Source organism: Taudactylus pleione, unplaced genomic scaffold (genome assembly GCF_031769625.1).
Source record: "Taudactylus pleione unplaced genomic scaffold, aTauple2 ptg000078l, whole genome shotgun sequence".
NCBI classification, from domain to species: domain Eukaryota; kingdom Metazoa; phylum Chordata; class Amphibia; order Anura; family Myobatrachidae; genus Taudactylus; species Taudactylus pleione.
The window spans coordinates 4,011,399-4,038,924 of NW_028284480.1; the positions used below are offsets into that span (position 1 = coordinate 4,011,399).

The following is a 27,526-nucleotide window of genomic DNA, read 5'->3' on the forward strand; positions in this document are numbered from 1 at the left end:
CCAGAGTGTTCCAATGCCGTTTCAGAGGTGTGCATAATTAACAGGCTGTGTCATAGTACACATCACCTGGTAGATTTTTACACAGAACTGCTCGCAGTGCTTGCGGTAGGGTACAGTCAACCGCAAGCACTGCTGTCTGATCCTATGGTTCCCGATGTACCGATGGTTGTATATACTTCCTGGAGATGACGTACGGTAGTGGGCGGCTAAGGACAGGCTGGTGGGCGTCTATGAACACAAAGTGATCGCTCGCCAAGACATAGTGGGCGTGCTTATGTCTTGCCGTGCGAGCGGATGCCTTGACGTCACTTAGCTGAATTTCCATACGCTGTGAGCGAGCGGCCGCAACTAGTGAACGGGTCTGAATCAGGTCCAATGTTTTGACAGTCCTGTCACTGGTTACAGAGCTTGATTGGACAATATAATTTGAATATAGTGCATGATACCTAAAATATAAAATAAAGAAGTAAGCAAAGCAACAGTGATTTTGGGAAGCGCAGTAGTGCATAAGCTGTTTTGTGGAGTCATTCAACTTTTACAAAAATGGACTCACTTTTGGGGAAATAAGTGGCTTTGATGCTCTTTCCACTTTCCAAGATGAGTGTGACCTTCATTTTGGCCAAAGCAAGCATTAAACTAGTGTAAGGAAACATAAAGGAGTTGTTGATCGAGACAGTCATATTACATTTACAGTTTCCCTTGTGATTACTGACTGATCAACAAATGACCAATGCAGACTGTCCCCATCAGACAATAAGGGGATAATCTTGCTTCTCAGTATGTAAGAATAGGTACTCCATGGAGAAGTCAGAGATTTCTCCAGCAGTGCCTTAGTGATTGTATACTGTATAATAATGCTGTCGTCAGAGTTGGCTATGGGGCAGCATTGTGGTTTGTTACCTAACAGAAAGCTCCACTTTTTACTGCTTGTTACATAAATGTAACGCCATCTGTGGGTGAGTTATGCTGCCAGCAGTGCCTCCTTCACTCCAGAGCTGTTAAGCGGAAGCATGGTCTTAGTGGCTTGTGCATGCGCAGTTTAAAAAAAGTGAGACTGCGTCCTGCACGTATATTCGCTCACACATGCACATTAGGGTGCGCTCTAACAACTAGCTATCTCTTTTACAGTGTATTATTTCAGCACTTGTGGGACCCAGAGTATCTTACCAGGATGAAATATTATTGATTTATGCTATTACTTGTTTATGTGTTGTGTTTGTATCATATTTTGAGTGAGTTATTTTAGCCCCTTTTTTCAATATATTTTAATAAAAGATAAGTTTTAGTCATAATTCACATCAAAATATTATATATGATGGATTAGTGCCCCACAAAGGAGAGTACTGTCTCTTTTTCTCCTTACTTGTGCAAACTAGTTATCACGTCAGATACAGAGGGACACAAATTGACGGATGGGTAAGTTACCACAAGACCTCACTGGCAACTGAACGTTTGATACATTGCTGCACTAGCACACCCTGTGTCTCTGGGATAAGCAGTGATACAGAATGTCTTATGACTGAGGTAACTCAGTCATACAATCCCCCCTATGTCTTAAAAAATGGGACCTCGCATTAATTACCCTTTATATATGCAAACTCACTTGATTCAGAGCTGAAATATCTAATTCACAAGTATATAGGTTGCGAAAAAAAACATTTCATATATGTATAATTTCTTATAGGAAGACAGTATAACAATATTTATCAATACTGTATATGAACTTTTAGGCAAATGTATGTACAGTATATAGAGGTGTAGAAAATATCTGTTCTCTATTCTCCCTAGTGGCAGAAGCAGCTGCAGAGACCTCCTTAGAAGGTGGGAACATGGCGTTAGCAATATTCATTCCAGTTGTGATTATTTCTGTTCTGCTTGGAGGAGCCTACATTTATATTACAAGGTAAGCCACCAGCAATTGGGGAAAAAAAACAGCACATAAGGTTGATATTGTCCTTGATATTGTTTTAACTGCAAGCACATCCTCAGATTCTTCTTATATTCGATAAGTTATCTTTTTCCTTCCTAAGCATCCATTCTTACACCTCTACAGATTTCTCCCTACAGAGAGTTGTACAGCTGGATTAAGTTATGGGCTTCTAAAGCTGCAGATACAGGTCCTCTCTCCTATCACTATCACTGGTATGGGTTTCTGGAACTGTAGGTCCAGGTCTTCTCGCTATAACTATCACTATTATGGTTTTCTGGTGCACTAGATTCAGGCTCTCTCTTATATTACTGTCACTATTAAGGGTTTCTGGAGCTATAGGTTCAGGCCTTCTATCACTATAACTATTATGGGTTTTCTGGAGTTAAAGTTCCAGGTTCTTTCTCATATCACTACTATGGGTCTCTGGAGCAGTAGATCCAGGCACTTTCTCATATCACTATGACTATTATGGGTTTCTTGAGCTGTAGATATAGGCTCTTTCTTATATCTCTATCACTGTTATTGGTGTCTGGAGCAGTAGATCCAGGGTCGTTCTTATATCACTAACACTATTATGGGTTTCTTCAGCTGTACAGCCAGACTTTCTCTCATAACACTATCACTAATGTAGGTTTCTCAAGCTTTATATCCAGGCCTTACCTCATTTCACTGGGCAGATAAGTCCTGCACTTTGATCCACAATAAAAAATACTAACCAAAATATTATCTGAATTAGACATGTAATTTCTGATAATTTTTCTTGCACTTCATATACATTTTAGCATTTTGATCATGTGCATATGCAGTGGCGTAAGTTCATCCCAGACGCCCGGAGGCAAGTGGTCTTACATGGAGCTCTCCACTAGTGTATGGTGGCTTCTCAGGTGTCAGGAAGGGGAGCCATGTATTGGGTGGCTGGGACAGAACAATCCGGGTACATAGTTACAGCCCTAAGTGGGGCGAATATGTTGTGGACAATAGAGGAGGTGCCCCTTCAGAGATGGAGCCCGGCGGAAGACGCCTCCATTGTCTCCCATAGTTCTGCCCCTGTGCATATGCATAAAATCTAATAGTCCCTAACTTCCAGTGACAATCCAAGTTTTAAGGATTTGTTACTTGGAATATTTGTCCATGTAAATGATCCTATTTTTCAATCTAGAGCAATTGCCCAAAACAATATTACTTATAGATATGTATGTATGTCTGTAAATAAATTGAAGTTCTCCCAATCGCTTCTTATTATTTGTAAGTTAATACTTATTGAAGAACTAGCTGAGGGACCCGACATTGCCCGGGTTTAAATCTTCGTTATTAAGATTTATTATGTAATGTCATCCAAATCCATCCAGTGGAAGGCCCAGAGCAGGCTTGCTGGGTCAAAGTTCTGCCCGGCACACTCAGCCGTGAGGTCCAACTGGATCCCCAACCACTCCAGATTAAGACAAATTGCCACCCCTCTATGAAGTTTTCATCAAAATCCATCCAGTGGAAGGCTCAGAACATGCTCCCCAGGTCAAAGTTCTACCCCAAAGGGAGGTCCGACCTGGACCTCAACTCCCTAGTATGTCTTCTGGGATTAAATGTTACTACACTGCAAAGTTTTCGTCCAAATCCATCCAGTGGAAGGCTCAGAACAGGCTCTGCCCAGTGCATACCAACGGCAGTTCCAACCGGGACCCTAACCCACCTAAAACCTGGGCCAGGATCCAACTGGACCACCTCATGTTGGTTTCATCCCAATTGGTGCAGGGGTATCTGAATGCATAACCGGACAGACAAACACACAAATAAATAAACAGACCAATGAATTTTATATATAAGATAGCAAACATGTGAGACTATACCTATGTTTGGTGAACATATATATAGTCAAAAAAGCGTCAATCCTAGGATAGACATAGGCGGCAGTATGGGTCTTTTAAGAAGAAGAATTATTATATTGTACCTACAATACAATTATTATTATTCTTAAAAGACCCGGAGTGCCGCCTTTGTCTATCCTAGGATTGACGCTTTTTTGACTAAATTGTGTGTGCAGGGAAGGCACCAGGGCACCCGTTTCCCTGTTGGACTATTGAGTGCCAGTTCGTTTGTGCATTATATATATAATAATATTATTATTATTATCCTTTATTTATATGGCGCCACAAGTATTCCGCAGCGCCTTACATAGTACATGAAACTAGTGAGTGAACAAGAAACAAGTAACTTACAGTACATTACAGTGCAGGACAAAGACACGACTTATATACATTGCTGCAACAGCGATTAAAGCACTCACACTAAGCAGCCGGGAGTTGGCAGTCACGTGTTAGGTGCCCTAATGGGGAATAAGGAGTAGAAGAAAATGTAAAGAGAAGCACATGAGGGAAGAGGTCCCTGCTCGTGAGAGCTTACATTCTAATAATAATACCCAGGGCCGGACTGGGACTAAAAATAGGCCCTGGCATTTAAAGGGCGCACAGGCCAAACTTGCACCAGCATCTGGCTCCTGGCATAGACTCCTCCCCTTACTATTACTGGCTCCTCCCACTTCTTAGTCTATGCTGTTACAAATATAATTAATATTAGAACAACATACAAGTACACATCATTCTCTGTATTAAAAATGTATTTATCTACATCAGAGCTCATCCTGCAGGGGATTCAACATATGCCATAGTCAGACGTTACTGGTGTAGGTCACACACAAAGAAAAGGGAAGGCATTTTCCCAAATGACCAATCCCTAGCTTAGTAGTTGTACAGGATTAGATCGTGTTCACTGTAGGAAGTTTTTAGGGCAGGGGTGCTGAACGCAGAGGACACATCTGTGCACACCAAAGCAGAGCTGTAACTACACATTTTAACAAAAGAGCGTTTGTGCCGCAACCCACAGGTGAAGCAGGGAGAGTGCGTGCCTAAGGCACGCGCAAAAAAATCCGGGTGTGGTCTAGCTGGGAAGGCGCGTAACAACATGGTAGTACCCTCAATTCAAATTATGCTACACAGTAGTGCCTCTTAGTCACATTATTATTATCCTCTATTTCTATGGCACCATAAATGTTCCACAGCGCCTTACAAAGGACATAAACAAATAAGTGCACAAGAAACCAGTGACTTACAGTACAATACAATATAGGACAAGTATATGCTGCATTAGCTATCATAATGCTCAAAATAAGCAGCGGGGAGTCTGCAATCAATGGTTAGAGCTCTTTTGAGGAGTAAGAAGTAAAAGAAAGTATAAGGAGAAGCACATGAGGGAAGAGGGCCCTGCTCGTGAGAGGGGAAAGGGTAAAATACTACCCAACTCTCGGCGCTAGTGTAGATAAAAGTAAAACTGTCCATCGTGATCAGCTGCAGCTGCTTAGAGTTTAGTGTGAACTCTTAATATAAACACATATACAACGACACAGGCACTGCGCTGTGATCACATTTGACTAGATATAATGTTCTTTCATGCAATGGGGCACATATATACACACTGTGTAAATAAAAATGAATTTTACTTCTGAAAAATTGATACACACAATACATACAATACATGAAACATATAGATACACTGAGCATGAGGATAAAAACGAATAAATGAATAAGTTGTGACAACATAGATAGTTGTATCAGAAGATAAATCTTCTATTGAGCATGTGTATAACAATTAGAAACAAATCAATTCCATTGTATCACATCAATAAAAAATGGAATAATACTGAATGTGTCCTTGTACAGGTTGTTTAAAAGTACTGCATTCTGACACCTGAAATAAACAACTGGAATGGTTGTCTTTATCTTGTAGATATAAATGATGGTATTAAGTCCTGCTGGTGTCCCAGCAATGATAGACTCGGATAAAAAACCAGGTATGCTTGTGAGAGTTTACAATCTAAAGAAATTATTACGCCACACAGTAGTGTCCCTTATTCACATTAAGTCACACAGAAGTGCCCCTTTTTCACGTTATGTCACACAGTAGTGTCCCTTATTCACATTACACCACACAGTAGAGCCCATTCACGTTATACCACCCAGAGCCCATTCACGTTATGCCACACAGTAGTGCCCCTTATAAATTGTGCCATGCAGTAGTAACCCTTATACATTATGCTACACAGTAATGCCCCTTCTACATTAAGACACACACACACAATAATGCCCCTTATAACACATTATGCCACTCACAGTAATACCCTGGCATCTGCAGATGGCGTCTGTCAGCAGATCATGAGGTGTCCGAAGATGGCATCCAGTCCATCCAGTCAGCTTATCGCCCGCCCTTGCAACGCTTTTCATCCATAGGCCGGCAGCGTCACAACATCACCGCGGCCGCACGTGACACTGCATTGACTCCACCATGTCCTCAGCATGGTGCCGCCGGGCAATCCTGCTGGCAGCTCGCAGGAGCTGTCAAAATGTTGTCCAGCCATTCCTCCGAGATTACTCCTGGGCCCGGTCCCCAACGCACATCTCAAACCCGGACGTGTCACTAAGTAATGACGTGCCCCAGGGCCAGATTAAGACTTGTATGGACCCTGGGGCAAGTAAGTTGAGGGGCCCCATCAATAAAATTGCCAGGGAGAAGAAAGGGGTAAGGGAGAGAGGAGGGACAGGGATAAAGAGAGAGGGGGACAGGGAGTGAGATATATAGCGGCCTAGTCATCATCATTTAATTTTTACAAAAGCAGAGGAAAATTACAATTTTCACCTGCAATTATAGAAATTAGGTTTTTGGGCCATTCATCAAGAAGGTAAAGCAGGAGATATCACAGACTTCTCCTACTTACCTTCCTCTCTCGGAATGGCCCGCTGTACCCATACGCTCTTGTGCGCATGCGTGACTGGTAGGTCACACATGCGCACTTGTCTACTCTGATAGGAACAGTGAAACACTTTGGGAAGATAGCTGATTTTTGGATAAGCTGTCTCCGCGCTGGAACAGTGATGAATTGCTTCGGCATTCACATAGCGTTAGAATCTTAATTATCAGAGTCCGTTCGGACCCAAATAATTAACATCAAATAGACCTCTAAGGGCTCTATTTATTAACATTATTTTTACTAAAATAAAGTGAAAAGGGGTGTTTTCTCACCCTTTTCAAATTATTTTAGTATCACCTATAGTTATTACAGGGCAATTGGAGTAGAATTCGTAAAATTCTACTCCAACCCCTAAGTATCACTTATTTTTAGTAAAACAGATCGCATTTCCCATAACTGTAATGGGAAATGTGATCTGACCAGAGTTACTAAAAACAAAATGTGAAAAAATACCGGGGAAAACCCTGTGATAATAATGCCACCTGGAGGTGGCGTTATCCAGGGTCTCCCCCGGTTACCAGACTCCTGCTCCGCTCTAACGGGGAGAGCAGAGCCGGTCCCAGTAATCAGCTGTGTGGTCTAAACAGACCGCAAGCTGATCACTGCAAAAAAAAGAAAAAAAAATACTAAAAAAAAAAAAATTACTTACCTGACTCCAGGGACCGGTGATCGGGGATTCGGTGATGACTCCCCTCTGGTCAGCTGGTCTCCCATAGTGCAATGCTGCCCGGTCATCAGGTGATCGGGTCCCAGTGCAGTATGGGAGATCACCTGACCGGAGGCATGGAGAACATCACCGGAGGCCCGGATCATGCAGGTAAGTGTAATTAAGGGAGAGGGGGGTCGCGGGGGGGAGGTGGGGCTTAGTATCAGGGGCGGGGCTTAGCACCGGGGGGTAGCAGCGGCGACCTGTTGGCGCATGCACAGGCACTTAGTCACGGTATTTTTTGAAAAATACCGTGATAAGGCTCCGACGGGGATTCGCAGGGACAGAGCTTTATCGCAAGCTCTGTCCCTGTAAAGGATTTGTAGTAAATCCCTGTGATATTGCCTGAATTCGCAGTAATATCACACTACAATCTGCATTCAGTATGCGGATTGTAGTAAATAGAGCCCTAAGAGAGGGAAAGGGGGAGAGAGAGATAGGGAGGAAATGACAGGGAGGGAGACAAGGGTAATGATGTGTACACACCTAGCTATTTAAAAGATCGATTTGAACGATAGCGTTATCATTACTATAATCTTTAAAATCATTCTTTTAAATGGTCCCTACCAACTTACCATCGACCAGCGATGCGCGGGCACATATGGACGATAGCGATATCGTCCATCGGGTGTGCATGCCGGTCAACTTGCTTGATTTTGAGCAAGTTACTATAGGGACCTGCGATCTACGAACGTGGATCGCTATAGTCGTCTGTGAGTTGGTGGTGTGCTGGATGATCGATATTAATCATCCAGCATACCAGGGAGGGTGCATAATGATCTGCCAGCTATATTGTTTCGCTGGCAGATCGCTACGTTACTATTAATTTATGTGCTGCATTATAATATATACAGACCGCGTCCTGCAGAACAGTGTGGACAGGAACTCTATATATTATGCATGCTACAGTGGTCAGTGTGGTGAAAAGGGATTGTGTGAGATAAGAAAAGGGGACTTGGTTGAAATAATTTAAACCTACTGGTTGAAATGTGGCACATTTATTTAAATCATTACTAATGCCCTGGCTGTGCATCATATGTATCAGAAAATAAATATTCCTGTAGCCATGTTATACATGGTACCAGCTGCGTGAAACAAAAATAACAACATATAGGGATACAAAGCAAAAAGACAATTGTCAGTGCTTGTCAGCAACACTACACATCTGTGTGTATCTAGGAAAATGAGGGATTTTGTGATGTAGGACCATAAGAGAGGGGGGAGAAAGTGAGAGAGGTGGAGAGAGACATATAGCGAGATAAAGCAAGAGAGAGGTAGGGGGAAGGGAGGGGGACAGAGAGAGAAGTGGAGGGAGTGAGGAAGAGAGAAAGATTGAGAGGGAGAAATGGAGAGTATACAGGCTCCCCAGATAGCACACTTACCAGCTTTTCTAAAGGGAGCAGGCAGGCACTTCGCTGCATTAGGCCCCCTACTCACCCGCGAATCGCGGCATTTCATCAAGGGGCGGGGCTTCCTCAGTCAGTCGCGGTCATTATTGGATGCTGCAGCCAGGAGGCGCAATGCAGGAGCCAGCCAGTCGGCGCGCTTATAATCTGACCCTGATGTGGCCGCACATAGGAACTGCCCGGCAGCACTGCACCGTTCGCAGCTCGCAGGAGCTGTCTAACTAACATCCACCTGCTTGGGTGAGGCTTGGCGCCGGCCGCGTCATGCCATCATGACGTCATTACGCAATGACGCGGCCGCGCATTTCAGGGGGATGCGCCGCCCGGGAGTTTTTTCTGCCGGGCTTATGCGCCATCAAATTGGCCCTTGTGGCCATCGGCCCTTCTGGCATTTGCCAGAAGTGCCCGATGGCCAGTCCGGCCCTGATAATACCTTATTGTCATTGACAGAACGAATGTTGTCAATGAAAAACCAAACAGCACTATACCACATAATAAAACAGGCAGCAATTACACTACTATTTAAACAGCATTAATCAATCAGAAATTTAAATCAAACATTTAACATACGCACTGCAGTAGGAAAAAAACTATTATGCAAACGTTTTGTGCGAGTGCGCACAGCTCTGAAACGCCTATTACATGACAGTTTCTCAAAAAGAGCATGGTTAGGATGGCTGGCATCTGTTAGAACAGATCTAGTTTTCTTCAGGAGACTGCTTCACTGAAAACAGAGCTTTTCACAGGTTTGTTTAATTCAGGTAGGAATACACCGTGGAGAAGTTTCTGACTTCTCCAGCACTGCTCCAGCTCAGTAGGGCAGATGTATCATAGCGCCACTTATCATGCCACTATAACGCTTCCTGCTTCGCCTCTTTACCGAGGCGAAGCAGGAAGCACTAACGATGAGATGTATTGACACGATAGTGAAAACTCCCTCCTCTGTCGATCCCTACTAGAGTGCGCAGCTCATCAGCCAAGTGCTGATGCGCTGTGTCTCACTCCCGGCCGGCTCCACTGAGCATGTGCGGGATCTCACAAGCATTGCAAAATCTTGTGTGCAGCCCCTGGTGCCGGCAGCAGCTGCGTCCCTGCTGTGGGGATAGGGTAACGACCGCTGTAGCTGTCAATATCGATAACTTGTAGATAGCAGCACCGATAATGACAGGGGCGCATAGTGCCCCTGTCATTTACCGCCCAGCCCCCCCCAGTAATACATGGGGGAGATGTGGTATCAGCGCACGTGTGCTAATACCACTTTGGCATTTCATACATCTCCCCCAGTGTCAAAATCGCTTCCCCATATGGAGAGGGGAGAGCGATTCATAGAAGAAAAGAGAGTGCAATTTCCATTGCTCTGCTGTGTTAAGATACTGCATCTCAAGATCGCGTAATCTGGAGTAAGAAGCCCCTCCAAACGAAAAGAGCAGGGATAAAAGAGCTTAGTATACAAGCCCACACACATCTTAAACCACAAAATGTACATACAGTCAGGTGCATAAATATTGGGACAACCGTTGTAATTCCTACACCGTTCACCTGATTTGGATGTAATTACCTTCAAATTAAATCTGAAAGTCTGCAGATAAAGCACATCTTGTTTGTTTCATTTCAAAGCCATTGTGGTGGTGAATAGAGGCCAAAATATGAAAATTCTGTCAATGTCCCAATATTTATGCACCTGACTGTAATTGCATTGAGTAAGGAGATGATTCAATACAAATCTATGTAATAGACCCAAATAGGACACAGTATGGACTGAATGTTCAATAGTGCATTTTTGTTACAAAAGAATAACAATCTGTACAACAAGCCAACACCAGCTTCTAAACATAGGGTTGAATGAGAAATATATCTGTTGAAATGCTGACATCTGCTGGACACTCTTTGTATGTCTTGTGTACAACACATTTTTAAACTAATTTTTAAAACATAGTAAGATGTACTGTAACAGGTGCAATCCCACAAAAATTAATATAACTTTTGTGCTTTTTGTGTCTCCAGAAGCTTTAACCCACTCTGATACTTTGTAATATATACAAGAAACAGTATATATAGTTTAAAATAGTGGTTCACAACTTCAGTCTTCAAGTGCCACCATCAGGTCATGCTTTGTGGATTTCCTTAATCATGCACAGGTGATTTATTCTGTTTTGCTGGGTCAGTAATTACACCAGCTGCTTTCACAGAGAGAAATCCTCAAAACATAACCTGTTGGGGGTACTTTAGGGTTGCAGTTTAGCACCCCTGGTTTGAAAAGGCAAATCCATTCACTAGAACTTTCCTAAATGAGCCAGAATTAAGTTAAAAAAAACGTCCAGGACTAATGCCCTCAATTATGCAGTTGAACAATTATATTTTCGCTCAAGGTTATTCTTTTACAAAAACAAAGCCACCTAATATACAGTATTTTGACAATCCTTGCCTAAAAAGAAAAACATATTAAAATTATACATTTCATTACCCAGTGTCGGACTGGGACAAGAAGGGCCCACCGGGGGAATGCAGTTCTAGGGGCCCATGCGTAAGGGGATTGGTCTTCCACCAGTGGGGGTGTGGCCAGCCACCACAGATTACTAGACAAATCTTGGTGTAGTTTCTATTGAAGGGAACCAAGACCTAATGTTGATCAGTGGTCCTGCTCCACCTCGTGACTGACCATCTAGTAGAGTAACAATCTATATTTTGAGGTCTGGAACTTGACACCTAGAGGAGGAGGCTGGGCCCACAGGCAGTGGGGCCAACCGGGGATTTCCCCTGTACCCCTGTGGGCCAGTCCAACCCTGTTATTAACTGTTCTTCATCTTGTGTGATGTAGGGTGTATGATTTGGCTATTCAGACAGAGGACCAGCGAAAATAACTATGTATAAGGTTAAACAGAAATACTTTGGCTAGTGTTTATTTAGCAGATCGGCACAAAAGCAGTGTTACTACACTGATAATCATTGCTGTTGGTCATGTCACACTGCCAGATAGAGGATGAGACAAATAGCAAATGCTTGTCAAATGTTTATTGGATTCAAGAATTAAGTATCCTTCAACTGAGGTCTGAATAGATAATATGATTGTAGTGTGTATACAGTATGTAGCATTGTTATTGTTACAAAATAGATTTGGGGCTGATGTATGTGTAGACCATTCCCGGGAGTGAATTTGCACTGTGCATGCTGTTTATAGTACGAGTGATGCATAGTTGTGCGCTTGGGATACGTTAAGGAAGCCGGCAGCCGCAATCCCGACCGCCAGCTTCCCAAATCCACTATCCCGCCTAGGGATAAATGACCGGCGTCTAAAATCTAGACGCCTGTCATTTTCCCAGCGCCGGGAGACAGGCGCCCAGCATCCAAATCGAAGGGATGCCGGGCGCCACGAGCGGACAGCCGCGGGGGGGAGGGTTAGGTTTAGGGCACCCGGGGGGGAATTAGGGTTAGGCACCCCCCCGGGAGTGTTAGGCTAGGAGGAGGGAGGGTTAGGGTTAGGCAACCCCGGGGGGGACTTAGGGTTAGGCACCCCCCCGGGGGACTTATGTTTAGGCAGCGGGAAAGGGGGGGTTAGGGTTAGGCACTTAGAGGGGGGAGGTTAGGGATAGGCACTTGGAGGGGAGGTTAGGGTTAGGCACCCCTAAGGAGGGTTAGGGTTAGGGGAGTTGGTTAGGTTAGTAAGTACTTACCTTAGGGACGATCGGGATTTCCAGCGCTGTCGGGCTTCCGCTGCCAGGCTCTGCTGTTTTGTCGGGCTGCCGCAGCCGGGAATCGAACCGCCGGTCATGCGGCAGCCGGCTATTTATACCGAATGTGTGCGCATTCAATTGCATCTACCCTTATGAGCAAAAAGTCTTAACTGGTTTGTAACAGGGTACTCTCACATAGACTAGTACAGCGAGGGCATGTCGGCACAACTGAACACTATGCAGAGTTGGACGTAAGAGAAAATACACATTTGGAGATGCATCTTTACACCTAGTACAGTATATGGTAAGTGCAAACTATGTGCACAATAGTCAGTCACATATTGAGATGTGTACAACTCTGCATACAGACTAATATATGTGCTACACCGGGAGTTGTAGTAGGCACAGATAAGTTAGGTGTAGATGGTAGCTTACACCGGAGATCGCAGTTCTTTGGCAGTGACTCCACAAGCTTTATTCACCTCAGGCTGTAGCAGAGAGGCTAGCCCAATGCACACAGTAAAATGACATGACGGCCTTGGACAAGAGAATAATCAAGTATATTTATCAAAGGTGGTTAGGAGGAAGTAGATCCAGGGTAGGTCAATGTATGAAAATTATGATCATCAAACATATGACAGAGGATTGCAGCACAAAACAGAATATAGCAATTTTAACACAGTAGTTATCAATTTAGTAGAAAATAGGCAATGGGCAATAACTCTTTCCAATAGCTAAACAAGGAAAAAGAATAATAAAAAGTGTGGCTGATTGGAGACCTTCTGTCTTAATAATAATAAATACGGTTTAATATAACATACAAATGGCCATATATAAAACACATATAATTAAAACACAAGACAATTTGCATAAATGACAATGCATAGGTATAAATACTTTTGGAATATCAGGTTAATATCTGAGCATGTGGTTATATAAAGCAGCCGAGATAATAGCAAGCTGCCGACAACTCCACATGTGTTGCTATGATGTGTAAGTAAATATATAAATACAATATAATAAATGAAACAGCTCCACACTTCACTAGACGTTTCTCTGGATTATATCCAAAAATGACACTTCAAGATTCCAAGTGTATTTTAATCCATACCAGTTTATTAGGTCAAGGACCAATTGAATAACAGTATTTTTTGTTCCTTGATGATTGGAGAGGACTTGATTATAAAGTACAGGATCTCAAGTTTTAATGTCCATTTAATAGTTGGGAAATTTCCCATAGAGAGATAAAGATCCTCAAATTTCCCTTAATGGGATATATATATATATATATATATATATATATATATGGCAAGAATCTTATTAATGCCCAGGTGATGGTGTTTACTGAGAGTTGTCTTGATGTGGTTACTCACAGTGAAGTTGATCCAACAGAGCGCTCTGTTTTGGTGGATGATAGTGTGGAGCTGGAGCCTGTAACACATTTCCCCGCTTTGTGGTATACCTCAGCGGCTTCCTCAGACAGAGGTGTGGAAATTACCTCTATTAAGAAGCTGCAGCGTGGATTGGGTACTAAGATCGATATCTCCATATTCTGATCAGGCTCCTAGGTGTGCGTGCTTTGGTGCTTGTTCAATAGCTATACAAGTTTCTTTATCTTTGCTGCTGCAGCACCTCTTAACCATATAACTAGAAAATGGGCAACGTTTCTGTTGTCTCAGTGTTCTATACTTTAAACATATATTAACTAGAGATGTGCAATTTGTTCTCCAGTAATCCGAATTAATCCGAATTTCGTGAATCCGGGTATATCCGAGTCGTGGTTCTGATCTCCTGAGGAGATCCAAGTAAATCCGGGTCGTGGTTCTGTTCTTTTTGAGGTTCAAAATTCGGATTTTAAATCTGAATTTCGGGTTTTGGATTGCATAAATTACATGATTTTAGCTGTTTTTAAAGCTTGTTATCTATTTTTTTTTTTTTTTTTTTAAATCCAGATCCAAAACCAAAACACTTGAGGGTGGTTTTTCAAGACCAAATCCAGATCCAAAACCTTGAAGGAGATACAGATCCAAAACCAAAACACGGGGGTCGGCGCAAATCCCTATTATTAACTTTGCAAAACACGATTGTGCAGTAATAGCAACATGGAGTATTACTCAGCAGATTTAGCAAAAACCTCTAAACTGTTCAGCATTATACTTTAAAGTGCACACAAAGTTCTGTTGTTGGAGTATTCTGTTGCAGATCCATCACTGACCTATAACATGCATGTATTTGTAATCCACAATTGGTAATATCAATAAGCTTAGCATCTGATGCAGTTCTTTCGTGATTTCAGGGTACAATAGCTTTAGTTATTTGATAAGGCACAATAAATACAATTTAATTTGCAATTTATCCCAATTGTCTTCGTCACTGCACAGCAGCAATAACTCAACTCAGTACTCACACAAAATGGCTGCCGCTCTTTACACTGACAAACTCAGGCACTGTTTCTCTTGTAGCTCAAGTATATCACCCTGTTTACTCAAGCTCAGTCTCTTGCACAAGTCAGGATTACACAGTACTTTATACTATGCCACATAGCAGTGAGTGTCAGGGAGAGGTAGAGGGTGACGGGGAGAGGGCGAGTGTGACAGGGAGAGGCAGTGGGTGACAGGGAGAGGATGAAGAGTGCAGCAATGGGTGACAGGGAGAGGCGGTGGGTGATGGTGATTGTCTTCTGCTGTAGCCTCCATTCATTTTCAGGCACCTCACAACATTTCTGTGAGACTCCACATTTTTGGCAAGTTCTTCAGAGTAGATAACCCTCTCTATTTGGTGTCAATGTAGTCTTGTCCAATTCACAAATGTATAAAGTTGCAAAATATGTATCCACATTCTCTTAATAAATCTGTACTGAACATTCTCTTCTCCTAATGGATAGATGCCTAAGAAATAAAGATGAGCGGTTAGTTTTCGTCACAAATCTGTACCAAGATGTCCATGAAAGATGACATTTTGCCTCACTCTGAGAACCGAACTTGGCGGGAAGAGTCGTGCCGAAACCGAACCGCTCATCTCTACTAAAAATATGGTCCATATATAAGCTGTGGTTTGACCTATAACTTAAAACAAATGATATAATGAATGGTAATTTTATATTATTGCATATTTGTGTGCATGTGTGCTACTATCAAATCTTTATTCATGATGTTTTTTTCTTACGTAGAATTCAAAACTGAAGGAGGATTAATACAATTAGTGGAAAAAGGTTTCTGCAATTGTTTTAATTAAAAATTGTAGCTTGGCTTAAAAATGTTGTGTTAGGTGGGTTCCACAGTCATATAAAAAACAGCAGTGGTAGACAGTACGTTAATTTGCCGGGAGCAGTAGTGTCAGGGCTGTAATATTACCAACCAGTCTTACAAAATAAACATATCCTTTACCAGTTGTTTAGTAACCTTATTATTGGTGCAGAACAGTCTGTCTGCAACATTATTATATTTAGTAGTTGCTCAGTGTCAGGTATTCATGGTTGTTTGCTTTTCTAATGTTATATTCTTTGTTTATGGTCAAGGCTGCTTCTTGCTCCATGTAGAAAGCATAATCGCTTTACAGTGCCCAAGGCTTGAATAAACAATCACAAGCACACAGTACATCCAATACTTGTGCAGGGACCAGTGGAGTATCTATAATGGGTGCAGGATGTACGGTGTACCCGGCCCCTGGGACCAGCAGGGACCCTCTCCGCACACCCTGCACCCATTTCTTTCATACTAACATCTCTGGGATCGGCAGTGCCAGTGCTGCACAAATCACCACAAAAATTGAGTGGCGGGCATTTTACCAGCATTTAGTGTATGCGCAGTAAAACAATCGCACCGTTGCACCATTTTCCCAAAGACCTGCACTTGTGCTGTAGACTCTAACACAGTGCAGTGAGTGTAGTGCCAGTCCCCGGATAGAGAGGAGGGTGCCCTGATGGAGAGACTGCACATGGGCCCTTGGCACTGGCAGGGACAATGGCATAAACAACAAAGTACACCAAGATAATCATTTTTCTGAAATATGTGTACACGAGAAGAAAATACTCAGTTGTCTGGATACAGAACATGAAATGAAATAAATGTTTGCAGAGAAAGTTGCTCACACGTTTTTTATCTTTATGAATAATACATTTTTTTGGGAAGTAGTTAAAAGGTCGACAGTTCCATTGTCAACAGTGTAATGTTGAGTGCAATACTGATCAAGTAGTAATGTGATTTATAGCATTTTACCGTGTCGGCATTATAACTTTAAACCTGATGGTATAAAGCATCCTGTTTAAAGTTCTAATGTCGACAAAGTAATTCATACCCATTTATTTATATAGTTATGTTACCAGAAGTTGGATATATAGGAACTGGTTAGCTAACAGTTCAATAATGAACATTTAGTTAATAAGTACATTTTCATCCATCAGTAAGAGCAAAAGAGAAGTTAGTAAGGGTTAGTTACAGGTATAGATGAGAGGTGCAATGTTCTGTAAATGTTATATGTTTGTAACCAGTTTGCCTTATTGTATAGAACTGTCTAAAGACATGAATGGATGAATGATGAGTGATGCATTTTGGTAATGCTGACCTAGGGCCTGATTCAGTAAGGATCGCTATTGCGATCGCAGCTCCGTAATCGCATGCAGTCTCACTGCGAAAATATGCTAATGTCTGCAATCGCAATGCCGTGGCGGCCAAACATAAGGACACTCCCATTACTTTACACACATCTGTAATACTTAGCAAGTGTGCGAAAGCATCGACAACATCGAGTACTATTGCAGCCTCATGCACACTTGCACAAGGTCTGACCTTACTCAGGAATTGCTAACCTCATCACACACAGTAAAAGCCAAGCTGTGTATGGCATCGCAGTGACTAATTTATGCATGCCCCTGTAATGGCGTTCAAATGCACTGGCACGCCTGCGTTTCACCGAACACCCCCCTCGTCACCACCCCCAAACAGTTACTTCCAGTCAATCACTCTTGCGATGGGTCTCCATAGTCACTGCGATCGCAGTCCGGTTGTAGTGAGATCTTCGTGCATGCACTATACAATGCATGCGCAGAACGCAACAACAGGCCAACTGCGTGTTTATTCGCAGTTGCAATCGGTAATGAATCAGGCCGATAGACCAGAGGTTCCCAATCACTGTCCTCAAGGCTCCCCAACAGTTCAGGTTTTGAGTTATCCATGATTGAGCACAGGTGATTTAATTAGTACCTCAGTCAATTTGATTTAACCACCTGTGCTTAACCATGGATATCTCTAAAACCTGAACTGTTGGGGAGGCTTGAGGACCGCATTTGGGAACCTCTGCCCTAGACAGTTTAGGTGTATCCTTTCATACTATGATGAAGGCTGAATGACTAGGAGAGAAATACATGTGTTGCTGGGTGGTATACTTCAGTGATCTTGAAGGGCTGCATATTGCACATACATGAAAGTCGTTATGATTGTTGGAGCCTCTGTGAGGCTTTTTTAAGCCAATTTAAATGACCTCTCAACACTATTTACACTGCTTTAAATGTGACATAAAAGTTAAGCAGGTTGCTTGCTATGGCCTACTATGGGTCTGAATCTGAAGTGGGAGTAAAGCAAAAAAAGAGCAAGTACCATGTTACACTGCAGATGGTGCAGATTTAATATGTGCACAGAGATTTAGGGCGTGTCCAAATTGCAGTGTAAAAATAAAGCTGTCCAGCATTTGTGGAATACATGCCGACTTCCAGCTCCCTCCTTCTGGGAGAAGGCAGCCACGCTTCTACGGTGGGGAAGCGTGGTGCGATGATATGGGGGAGTGACAGGGAGATAATGTAATATTAGAGCAGGGGGCGTGTGCGGTTTTGCGTTATTGCAGCCCCACCCGATTTTCGGGAGCCTCCCGACTGTCCCGAGAGAGTAGGCATGTGTTATTTGTGGGCTACATGCAAAAGCAGCCAGTATTTACCCTGCATGCAAAACAGTTTATTTATTTGCACATGGTTTGCCCAGGAGCACAGTTACTTGTTCTTTTATTGTTTTACTCCCATCTCAGAATCAGGCCTTATGGCAGAGTTTCCAAGGAACTCAGATTGCACATGGCAACATTGCATGCTTGGAGATCAATGATAATCTTCAACCATAGGATTTAAGGATATCCATCAATTTTGTTTAACCATCTGGACTTGGATATCCTGGGCCATAATGACAGAGTTTGGGAAACTCTGCCCTATGGGTTTGATTTAGAGTTGAATACATGTCTATTTTACAGATGTTTTTGCAGGGTACATGCCCATATCTGCAAATGCAACAATGATCAATTACGGGTGATTCAGAGACATATGCAGCTCAGCTGTATCTCTACTTGTGGCTGAGTGGATGTTACTGGGTGGTAACTATGCATTTGCACTCAAGCTAAGTGGTCCATTTACTAAACCTTGGATGTAGAAAAAGTGAATGGAGATAAAGTACCAGCCAGTCATCTTCTAACTGTCATGTCACAGGCTGTGTTTGAAAATGACAGTTAGGACTTGGTTGGCTGGTACTTAATCTCTAAGTGTGCTGAGGGTGAGTTGTGGGCATGTAGGTGCAATTGTAGTTGAGAATATACAGCAATCCATCTGATAGATCTCTTGCAGTTAGGATAGGGCTGGTGCAAATGTGCGAATATAGAGATGACAGCTACTTTCATAAGTGAGTGTATAGTAGCAGTGCAGTTGCATAGATGCAATGCAACCAACTCTGAATACAGGTGAAGATCAGCATTTATTTCCAAGCATACAATGTGGCCATGTGCAATCAGAGTTCACGGCATTTGGCTACCTATGTGAAATCCTGAATTCTATCATCTCTGCTACCCATGTGCTATTCTGAATCCCCTGCTATAGTGTGCTATTGTGAGTCTCTGAGACTCTGCTACCCGTTTGCTATTCTAGATTCCTGATATTCTACCACCCATGTGTTAACCTGAGTTACTTACTACCCCTCCTATGTTTCATATTTAGTGTCTGACACTGTGCTACCTGTGTGGATTTGTGAATTTGTGTCACTCTACTAACAGAGTGCTATCGTGAGTTCCTAACACTCTGCTACCTGTTTATAATCATAAATTCCTGTTCTGCTAAACAAGTGCAATCCTGATATACTTCTCAGGCTAAAGAACTCACAACCATTGTCAATGTTTGCATGTTTTCAAGTGTAAAAAAGTTTTTCAAATTTTCATAGATTTCCGATCCACTAGTGATTTATCTTTTATCATTCCTGACAGCTAAGCAATCCATAACCACAAATCTCTGGTGACTGCACAATGTATATCTCCAAATATTTAAGTAACATGCTCTGGATCAGGGGCGTTTTAAGAGTGGAGGGAGCCCATGTGCAGTCTCCATCTGGGGCCCCCATCCTCTCTATCCGGCGGCTGGCAGTGCACTGAGCACAGCAGACTCTGGGCACTAGAGTCTACTACATGGCATGGCGCAGCAGCCATTTTCCTGGAGATTTCCCTATTGCACAGGCGCAAAAAAACGGGACAATCACCATCGCACAGTGCTGCTACCGCCAATGCAGGACTCCGGAGAGGTAAGTATTGAATAAATGGGTGCAGGGTGTGCAGTGTGGGTTCCCTTGGACCCATGGGCCCATGTGCACCCATTATAGGTGCGCCCCTGCTCTGGGTCATAGCATTATGAGGTAATGCAAAGCACTTTGAATGGGCACTTCCAAAGTCTTGAAATGAGCATGTACCTTGGTACAGTATGCACTATGCACTAGATTGATAAATAGATACATTGTGTAAATTAAATATGTAGCACAATTTCATATTCTGTGGTTAGTAAATGTCCCTTGTTAGTGGATGAGAAACCACCTACCTTAGAATGATGCTACGCTGTTCATTATTGGAAATGTTACATAGATATAACATAGCAATCTGTCAGCAAAAATGTAGTTTTAGCATATATTTATTAAAAAAAAGTAATATTATATGGTTGGCATTGTTCTATATCAATTACTTATTTTGTGCAAATAATTCATCTATAACTTTTCTTCTGTTTTCAGATGCAGATACTATTCCAGTCTTCGCCTTCCCCTCATGTATTCTCATCCTTACAGTCAGATAACAGTAGAGACAGAGTTTGACAATCCAATTTATGAGACTGGGGTATGTGATTATATTTTTGATAAGTTTCTTTAAATACATTTTTGTGATGAATCAATCAGAATTCAGAACTGTAATAAGCTAACCAACAAAGCCTTTCTTCAGTGCATTGCAGTGATGTGCGGTCAGGTGAGGCAGAAATGTAAGAAAATGTAAAGAAAATATTACAAATATGTGTATTATTCTAATCAAATCACACCAAATATCCAGCACTATACTGTATAATGCTGCACCTTTGTATAATGCCCACATGTACCCTCGGATTCATATATGTATCTGTAAGTCTGGCTCTCATACTAACCAGTGCCTCCCCAGTCATTTACCTCACCGCACCACTAGTGCGCATACCTAGTGCAAATATATATATATATATATATATATATATATATATATATACAGAATATTTACATTTTCATCTTTTCAGTAGCATTATTACAAACGAGAATTATAATGAATATCAGTTGCTGTAGAAAACTAAGTCACTATTGTGAGCACATGCAGAGTGGTGACTATCACAGGTTGTGTGCAGGTCTGCACCAGTAACAAATTTGCCAGGTTTATATTTTGAATACATCACGTTTTTGCTTAGCCATTTGTTTTGCTCGGGACATACACATTAGCTATTAGTTATCAGTATTGCTTACAAAAAAAAGCTTTCATACATGATCAGATACAACTCTCCATTTCATGTACAGAATATCATAATGGCTCTGATTCTCAATTGGGAGTAAAGCAAATAAGAGCAAATAACTGTGCATCTGGACAAACTATATTGCAATGCAATGGGTGCGAATACATTCAATTTTTTGTATGGGTGATAAAGGTTTGGACACTACTTACCCCCTAACTCCACTACTTACCGTCGGGATGCCGGAGGTCGGGATGCTGGCCCTTGGATTCTGACAGCTGTTGGGATTCCGTCGCTGGCATTCTGAGTGTGTGAGTAATAACTACTTCCCGTGGTAAATACTGGCTTCTGTTGCATGTAGTCCACAAAAGCTGGACAGCTTTATTTTTACACTGCAATTTTGAACACACCCCTCCCAAATCTAAATCTCTCTGCACATTTTAAATCTGCCCCACCTGCAGTGCAGCATGGTTTTGCCAAGTTGCAGAATTACTTCTCTTATTGGCTGTACTCCCAACTCAGAATCAGGCCCAATATATGCACAAGCAACACAAATCTTCCAACATACTGGAACCTGAAGTCGAGACCCCTGCACGCGCCAAAGACACAAGCGTCTAAAAAAGGGGGCGTGGCCTTGTTCCAGCTAGGCCATGCCCCCTGAAGTATGAGGCTTTGGGGGCATGACTGCATGTCACATCTCCGTTTTCACGTCACGTTGGGGGCAAGCCCAGCATTCTGGCATTGAATGGAGTCCACGCGCTTTTAGTAGTGCCAGTGTACGCCATTCTCCCAACACTGGCACGTAAGTAGGACAGTGCTTGAAAAATCGCGAGTGTCCCACGGGACGGTTGGGAGGTATGCAACTGAAGGCACCTATTGACGTCAGCAGTGCATACACAATTAGACGTTCATTAGTGCTATTTATCATCATCATTGTGTATTTACACAAGCATTCAAGAACCTACAAATAGCACGGCTTGGACAGATGTATCAGTGTCTTCATCTACTGTACTGGTTCTATATAGTAAATGAAATGATGCCTTACAAGATATATTGCAATTATATGACAGAAGACTTGTCTGGAGTTATGATCAGTTATTCCTGTGCATCCCTAGCCGTCAGTAGCAGGTTATTACAGGAGTAGCTGATTGTTACCAAAAAGCTGAGACTGTTGTACAATTCCATGTGCAGAATATTGGTATTAAGAATATATGTTTAAATATTAAAATAAGGTGTCTATTGAAAAAGTATTTTTAATTATGAAAGTTCTTTTGGATCCATAAATTTAGTCTGTAACTTGTGTACTCATGATTTGGATGATAATACACAAGTGATATTGAAATATTAATATACTCCCGTAAATTAGTCGCTTATAATTGCTGAGTTTTCTGATATCATCACTTCAGTGTTCATTAAGAACACTTTTGTTTTTATGACTAATACACCCTCTACTGTAATTTATTATTAATATTAGAAGTACATTAACCTCACATTTCTGTAACTTTTATAATAGCACTCAACCTTCATCGGTGTGTTTAGATAGTCACATAAATCCTCCTTAGTGATTTATAATATCCAGATCATTTACAGTAGTGGGTGAACCAGTCAATTCATGTTCTCATGTTTTAGATTTAATTTCCTGTCTTTTACACCAAACTATATTACATTTTAAAAGTTATGACATACTAACAGAACTACCCAATAAACTGAGCCAGATATGATGACAAAGGTCTGATAATGTTATTTTAATTCAGTTCTTTAATGTTACCTGTTTTCTCAGTTATTCATTTTGTGTGAAAATTTGTGTTGATTTGATTCATTCAATTTCCAAAAATCAGTCCAAATTCTAAACATTTGGTTAGAATTACATATAGGGCCGGATTCAATTAGCCGCCAAAAGTAGCAGTTTGGCAAAAAGTTTTCACAGGTGCGAACTTTTTGCACAAAAATGCGTATCGTGCAATTCTATTGTCAAAGTTTTCGTACGTGTGAATTCTCCATAGATAAAAACCGGCAAACAGTTTTCACCATCTCAGAGCAAGTGAAAAATTGTGCAAAATCCCTATTTTTGCTTAAAAATGTGGGGACTTGGTTCAGAACCCCTTGGACCCCAACAAATGACAAATAAGGCAAAAATATTTTTTTAATTAGCTTAATTTGGCCAATAATGACATGTCAATTTTGGGGTGAAAAAAATTAAATGTAGTGGAAAATTAGTTTAAAGTAGTGGGTCAGATATTTCGGGGGGCTGTATGGATGGAACTTGTGTTTTAAACATTGCAGGTGGCTCCTTTTTTTATAATATAAAATGTACAGTATATAAATTGTTTAAAGCGCACACTGTGTAGACACCTACTAGATATATAATCAAGGAATGGGACAAGAGTACACAATAGCTTGGGATAATAGTGGACAATAGCCGGGGTTGCCACAATTTATTTATTTGTTTTTATTGCTCATTAAAAGTTTAATCTTTCAAAATTTTTGGAAAATAGACATTTTTAAATACATATATACTTAAAGTATATTGATAAATATAGTATTATATTTATATATTGCTAAACTGTTTTTACATCACTGTACGTTTTCCTTTTGTTTTTCAGGAGACAAGAGAATATGAAGTTTCAATATAGAAGCAGAAGTTTGGGTATGAAAGCAGGTGTCAGGCACCTTCATCCAAGATGTCAGTTCTGAAACACAGAACTTCTCAGTACTTAATCCAGAGACTATGTGGAGTTGAAATGAACCTTTTAGTCTAATACTTGTATTTCCTTTTGACTTTTTCTTGAAGATTTCTGTCTCTGTATTTATAACATTTAACTAGATGTGGTTTGAGAAAAACAATAGATTATGTTGCAGGATACAGTAGAACCTATGTCAGAGCAAAGACAGCTATTGCTTCCGGGATTAATTTAACAAAGGACAGCAACATTTCAGTGGTAATAAAGTGATAGCCCTTGGTCTCCTATGGTTGGTTTCAAATCTAAGCTGAGACTTTATTAGTTTGTGCTATAACACAAAAATAAGTAGCAAGTACTGGCAAAAGATATTAGCAATGTCTATGGCGCCTCTATTTACTGCCAATTTTTATGCACTTTATTGTATAGCACATAAAAGCGAGAGTTTTAAAAGGACAGTTTTGGAGCAAAGTTAATGCAAATTGCTTACATTCATTTTTTCTGCGGGTATTTGTCAAAAAAAGTGTCTGTGACTTGGCTGATGCAGAACAAAATGGAACAAAAGAAGACCAAATTCCTTTTTTTTTTAAATCTGGGGAAGATTTCTAAAAAGAAAAAGTATGATCAAAATGTAACGTGACCTGATGCAGAACATAAATTCTGAAAGCTGCTTAGATGTATAAAGTAAAATTGCTCAGAGTTGCTACATTAATTCTTGTGCGTTGCTTAGAAATGCATTTTCCATATGACAAAAAAAACAGATACCGCTTAGGACAGTTTCACCTTTGTAATTTGGGTAAAGTTTTCTGTTTTTGGACAAATTTTCAACATTTGTGTGAACAGTCTTTATTGAAGGATTTGCAATTTGTGATATTTTTAAAGAAGTAATGTGGTCCAAAAATACAACTTAGCCCTTGTTCTTTTAAATCAATTTTTCTCAGTCTTTCATAGTTTCTTTGCTACCAGTTTGTGTGCAAATGGGAAAGACTAGGCACTAGGTATTCAAGTTCAAAGGTGATCTAGAAGGGGAAAAGTCATAGTAGTGTAGTTGAACACGTTAAAAGAAAAAAAAAAAAAAGATAGACAGGTAACGCTGGCTGACTAAGAATATGTGTTTCAATGATTATAATAGGGGCAGTAACCCTGGGTCCATGCAGTAAGCCTACTGATTCAAATTCAGTTCTGCAAACATGACCTTGAAAAGAGATAAAATGAGCTAAAGTAGATGGGATTTCTGTATATATCAGTGACCTTTGGGAAAAAATCTGGCTGCTTATTGAGGTTGTTGCAATTACTTTGGAATATTCGGCTTGATGTGCATATTAATAAGTGATCCAGAGTGGATACTAAAGGCTATGAGTGTTTCAGTGGGTAATCAGGCACATCGAAGCATGTGGAGTTGGTATCAAGAATTGAAACTTGCCTGTGGCCTATGGTAATTTGAATTCACAACTGATCTGTTTGTCAATTTCTGTATCCACAAAGTGCTTTACCATATCAGATAAAAACAAAAAGTGAATGCACATCAATATATACAGACACAAATGGAATTCAATCAACTGCCAGAACCACACAAGATATGCGCCTGTGCATACATACATAGCAGATGTTTACATTATGTAAACCTGACACATTTTTCGCTTGCATCTCTATGAGTAAAATGATTAAATTATTTTAAAATAGTTTTTCAAATATTGTTTTGTGTTTGCAGACACCATTGATGTTTGCCTCGTGGCTGCAATGTTATTGGTGGTCTGTTTTGCTTTGTGACATTTACATTAAACTTTTGCCAAAATCTGCTAATTTATGAATTAGCAGATGGTAACATGTTGGAGATCATACATTTGCAGCAACTGATGGGAGGAATTGGGCAGACTGAAGATCATACTTACCTATTCTGCCAGAATGTCTGGGAGACTCATACAGTTTGGGGTTCCTGCCCTGGACTCCGGGTAGAGCAGGCCAGCTGCCCACCAACAGTGGGCAGTCTGTGGGCATGATGACGCAGTTCTAGTAAAATTGAGCCATCGTGGCTGGCATTTTACAGTCCCATGAATTGTATCTCTTTACAGTGAGAGGGGGGGCACAATCATGGCACGTAGTCCACCGCACCTCCTTCTTGGCTGCTTTACTCTAGGAGATGTCTCCCTGAATGTCAGCAAGTATGCAGAGGGACTGCCTGGCTAAATGTAGATTATGCACACAAGCAAGCCTAGTTGTGTTCTGATGCAAAGATTAGAATCCATTGTGCAGGATGGTACTACAGTGTTAAAAGGGGGCATTTGCACATATACAAGAGTGTTCCCTGCAGGCTTTTCCCACCCTTAAAAAAGCTTTAATTCTTTAACACTACTGACGGCCCATTACTTCACACAGTGCAATTTAGTTAGGTCAGTTTGGTCAGGTATAACCTAACCAAGCAACCACTACACCATGTCTGGGCTCATCATACTAAAAGTCAATGTGATTGGGTATGACAAAATAAGGTAGATTTATAAGCACCATTTCCACATGCATAGGGTCAGCTTCCTATGAATGCAGGTGTTCATGCTGATATTGCCATATATCTCTGAGCACTTACTTTCCAAGTATGCTGAGGAGCAAGATCTACAACTGTGCAGGTAGATTCATCAGTCATCCCTACAACAGAAGTGATATGACCAGTCTTGTGACAACAGCGGTATGAAGGACAGTTTGACTGTCAGTAATGTTATTTATAAATTAGAATTTGTAGCAATTTCCCCCTAGTTTGTTCGTGTTAGCACAGAAAGTCACTCTTTTACAGTATGGTTGTCTAACACTAGACACAAAGCATGCAAAGTGAACTATAATAGTAAAATTCTATATGCTGTATGTCATGTAGAATTACCTTAGTAAGGTTTTAGAAATGTAATTAGAACATGATGCATATAGCTGTAAGACCATTTCTATATTAGATTTGATTAGTCTAGTACAAGTTATGCTGCACAATGAGTAGATCATGTTGCTCACCCTGGGCTTAATTCATGTTTGTATGCAACTGCATTCGCAATTGCGATAATTTTTTTAGGCGTCGGAACTGCTAAAAAGATAGACGCCCACAGGAGCCATCGCAAGCGCATTCGCAACTGCGTACATACACGCAAACAATACGCAAGATTGAGGAATATTGACTGCTACGATAGCCCTATGGCTACGCAGATTGGCCGCCGCAGTAGCAGCACAGGTGCCATGTTTCACAATGTACACGATGCCAGCTGACGGCAGACACAGGCCTGGAAAATGACCATGACACACATGCGTTTTTCTAACCACTCCCCGTTGAAGCCTCCAAACGGTTCCTTTCCGTCAATCACTTTGTGCTTACATCCTCAATGTGAGCGACATCGCAAAGGTGCCTTGATGCGTGCGCAGTGCGATTGCGGTGCATGTGCAGTTGGCCGATAATCGCTCAGTTGCGTGAACATCGATATTGCGTACAAACATGAATCAGGCCCCCTATGCGTTAAGCAGCCAGATTTTTGATTAGCTTGGGATTCCAAATGGAATGCACTGTAATCCTAATTCTAATTTCATTAGTCTTAATTCGGATTGCTAAACTTGTTTGGTCCATAAAGA

At 41.3% G+C, this 27,526-nt stretch overlaps 1 protein-coding gene across 2 annotated transcripts in view; it reads left to right on the plus strand.

Moving 5' to 3' along the window:
* SEZ6L (seizure related 6 homolog like) overlaps positions 1-25,611 on the plus strand; it is a 439,056-nt gene extending 413,445 nt beyond the window's left edge. For both annotated transcript variants that reach the window (XM_088467896.1, XM_088467897.1), the window contains exons 16-18: positions 1,789-1,903; positions 20,524-20,626; positions 23,855-25,611. In XM_088467896.1, the coding sequence (XP_088324022.1) occupies positions 1,789-1,903; positions 20,524-20,626; positions 23,855-23,884 (248 nt within the window). In that variant the 3' untranslated portion in view covers positions 23,885-25,611. The remainder of the gene's footprint in view (positions 1-1,788; positions 1,904-20,523; positions 20,627-23,854) is intronic.
* The last annotated feature ends 1,915 nt before the right edge of the window (positions 25,612-27,526 follow it).